Source organism: Brassica oleracea, chromosome C6 (assembly GCF_000695525.1).
Source record: "Brassica oleracea var. oleracea cultivar TO1000 chromosome C6, BOL, whole genome shotgun sequence".
NCBI lineage: Eukaryota > Viridiplantae > Streptophyta > Magnoliopsida > Brassicales > Brassicaceae > Brassica > Brassica oleracea.
The window spans coordinates 8,262,476-8,265,068 of record NC_027753.1 but is presented as its reverse complement, the minus strand read 5'-3'; the positions used below and the strand labels follow the sequence as shown (position 1 = coordinate 8,265,068).

The window sequence follows — 2,593 nt, the reverse complement described above, 5'->3', positions numbered from 1 at the left end:
CAGACATGACAAGCCAAATTCAAACCTATAACCGCCGTAAGGCTCATTTTGTGTGTTTAGGTGTGCCTATCTAACGACCCTCTGCAAAACCAAATGAAACATTCACCTCTAGACCCCCAAATATTTAAAGAAAATTATATAGATATAAGCCCCCAAATTTGTTAAAAAAAAAATAAGTTACTGAAATTTTTACTAAATCGCCTACAACCCTCCAATATCTCAGGGCCCGGCCCTGCCTATCTATAGTCTGGTGAGGATATATTTACTTTCCAACAGGGTAGGAAAGCAAATGAGGACACAAATGTTCTCATCATTACCCAAAAGCTGCTAATAAAACATAGATAAAACAATGGTACTACTCATGTGGCTGTCACAAGAAAACAATCCTCTAACTCCAAGATCAGATCAGCAAGTAACACATATTGCACGGTAATAAGATAGCAGAAGCAGCCTATCTGTTGAGTATCATCTTTAACGTCAAGATAAAATGGATATATTATATGCAGCATTTTATTATCAGTTTTCAACATGGCAAGAAACAATTTACCTGAATCGGATCCTCTTTAGATCATTCCCACCCTGAGGCAAAGACACAAACGTGATGAGAACACCAGGCTCAACCTGCGCAACCCACTCCTTAGCCTCATCCTCCTCCACAAACACTATAGACTCCGTCCTTCCGCTCATAGAAGTAGGTGTGCCTTCTTCGCTCGAAAGCCCTTTCAACCTAGACTCCATCTCCTTCCCCCAAATCTTAGGAGTCGAGGCTCCAGTCCCAGCCCTCTGGTACGCGTAGTGAAACCTCCCGGAATCCAAATCAGCATCCGAATCAGCATAGTTCCGGTTCTGATTCCGGTTTGATGTACCGGAACACGGTTTGCAGCTTTTGTACGCTCCTGAGGCCTTTACTGCCATGTCTTTTAGCTGAATGAAAACAGCAAACAAGAGAGTCACATGGTTTGAAACAAAAAGACAAGAGAGTAACTGAGGAATAAAAATGTTATTACAGATCAAAAAAATTGGATTAAGACCGTTTGAGTCAAAGTGGGAAAAAAAAAGATTAATATATTTACCTGTGACGTCAGAGATTTAGTCGCTTGTTTGGTCCTAGGCGTCTCTGTTTCTTCGTCGTCTTCTTGTTGGGGTCTAGATCCGCCATTGTTGGTCGTGTTGAGCTGCTTCGTACACGCTATACACGTCAGCATCTCTCTCTCTCTCTATAACACGAGCCTGAGATCGAAAGCAAACGATTTAAGAGGTGACGGCTGTTGAGAATATATGACCGTTACGCACGCGTTAAATCAGGGCACGAGATCTGTAGAGTGGACAAGAAAAAGAAAGAAACAGTCTTTAAGTATCAATCTCGCATTAACTCTCTCTCTCTCCTCTGTCCTTAAGGCAGCTTCAAGCGACAGAGAGAATGAATAAAATGAAACACAGTCTCTCTCTTCTCTCTCTCTCTCTCTCTCTCTCTCAAGAAGGAAGAAGCTTTGAGATTTGGGATTTGAGTTCGTTGGAGACTGCAACTTAAAAGAAATAAAGTTAAGCACATGAAGTGTGGTCTACTGTGTTTCTTCTACTGATCCTCTGTGCCACATGCCTACTTATTTTTCTTTTCTTTTTCTTTTTGGTGCTTTAATTATTTATTAACGGCGTAATGGCTGCATTATTAAGTCTTTAATCATTTTATGTTTATGTTTATGGTGACAACAAATGAAGAATATTTCCTTCTTAAAATCTGGAAAAAGGGAGAAAAATGATTGCTCTTAAAGTTTGATTTATAATGATAGTGATTAGAGCGTGCAACTAAGCACTACCATTTTAATATTTTTATAGTTTATAGAGTATATATAGTAGTACTTTTTTAGAAGTGTTTCCCACCTAAACCTCATAATATCTCACGAGTGTTTTAATTATCTTTAAGTGTTATACTGCTAATGCTTAGTAAGCATTATAAAATATACAATAACTATTTTATAGCATTTTATAATTTGTAAAATGCTTAATATCTTGGTAAGCATTAGCATTTAAAATTTTGAAGTATAGTTATAATATACAACTCTTTTTACAAGTGTTTCCCACCTAAACCTCATAATACCTTTTTCTTCTCCTTGAAAGTTTAAGCCCTTTGATTAATAATTATGTATGAGTTTGATGTAAAAGCTCCAAGTACAACTTTCACATCATCAAACAAAAAAGCTCATGTAAAGGTTGGTTCTTGTTTAATGTGGAAATTATTCATATTTTGGTAAAGATTATCTATACTTTAACATACACAGCTGAGAAATTAATAGTTACAAAATTCAAAAGAAAAATTGATATCATTCAAATAAAATCTAGATCACAATCTCTTAAAATGAGTCCATATTTTTTTATTTGTGAAGTATTCATATAGAATAGTCTCTTAAATTTATTGGTGAATCTTTTCAGTTTTTGTAAGCTTTTCGTATACTATTATTATTAAGGAGATTTAGTTACAAAATATATAGAATGAAGAAACAGAATTAAACAAAAAATTCATAAAAGATCAGTTTTAAAGGTAAAAATTGATTTTGTAAATTCTGTAATAATTTTGATTAATAATAATACATTT

General features: G+C 35.2%; 1 protein-coding gene across 1 annotated transcript in view; it reads right to left on the bottom strand.

Annotated features, from left to right (window-relative positions):
- LOC106296838 (protein Brevis radix-like 2) overlaps positions 1–1,533 on the bottom strand; it is a 2,716-nt gene extending 1,183 nt beyond the window's left edge. The window contains exons 1-2 of the mRNA XM_013733065.1: positions 1,074–1,533; positions 548–924 (exon numbers count right to left, since the gene is read on the bottom strand). Coding sequence (XP_013588519.1) covers positions 548–924; positions 1,074–1,205 — 509 coding nt within the window. The 5' untranslated portion in view covers positions 1,206–1,533. The remainder of the gene's footprint in view (positions 1–547; positions 925–1,073) is intronic.
- Positions 1,534–2,593: the final 1,060 nt, after the last annotated feature.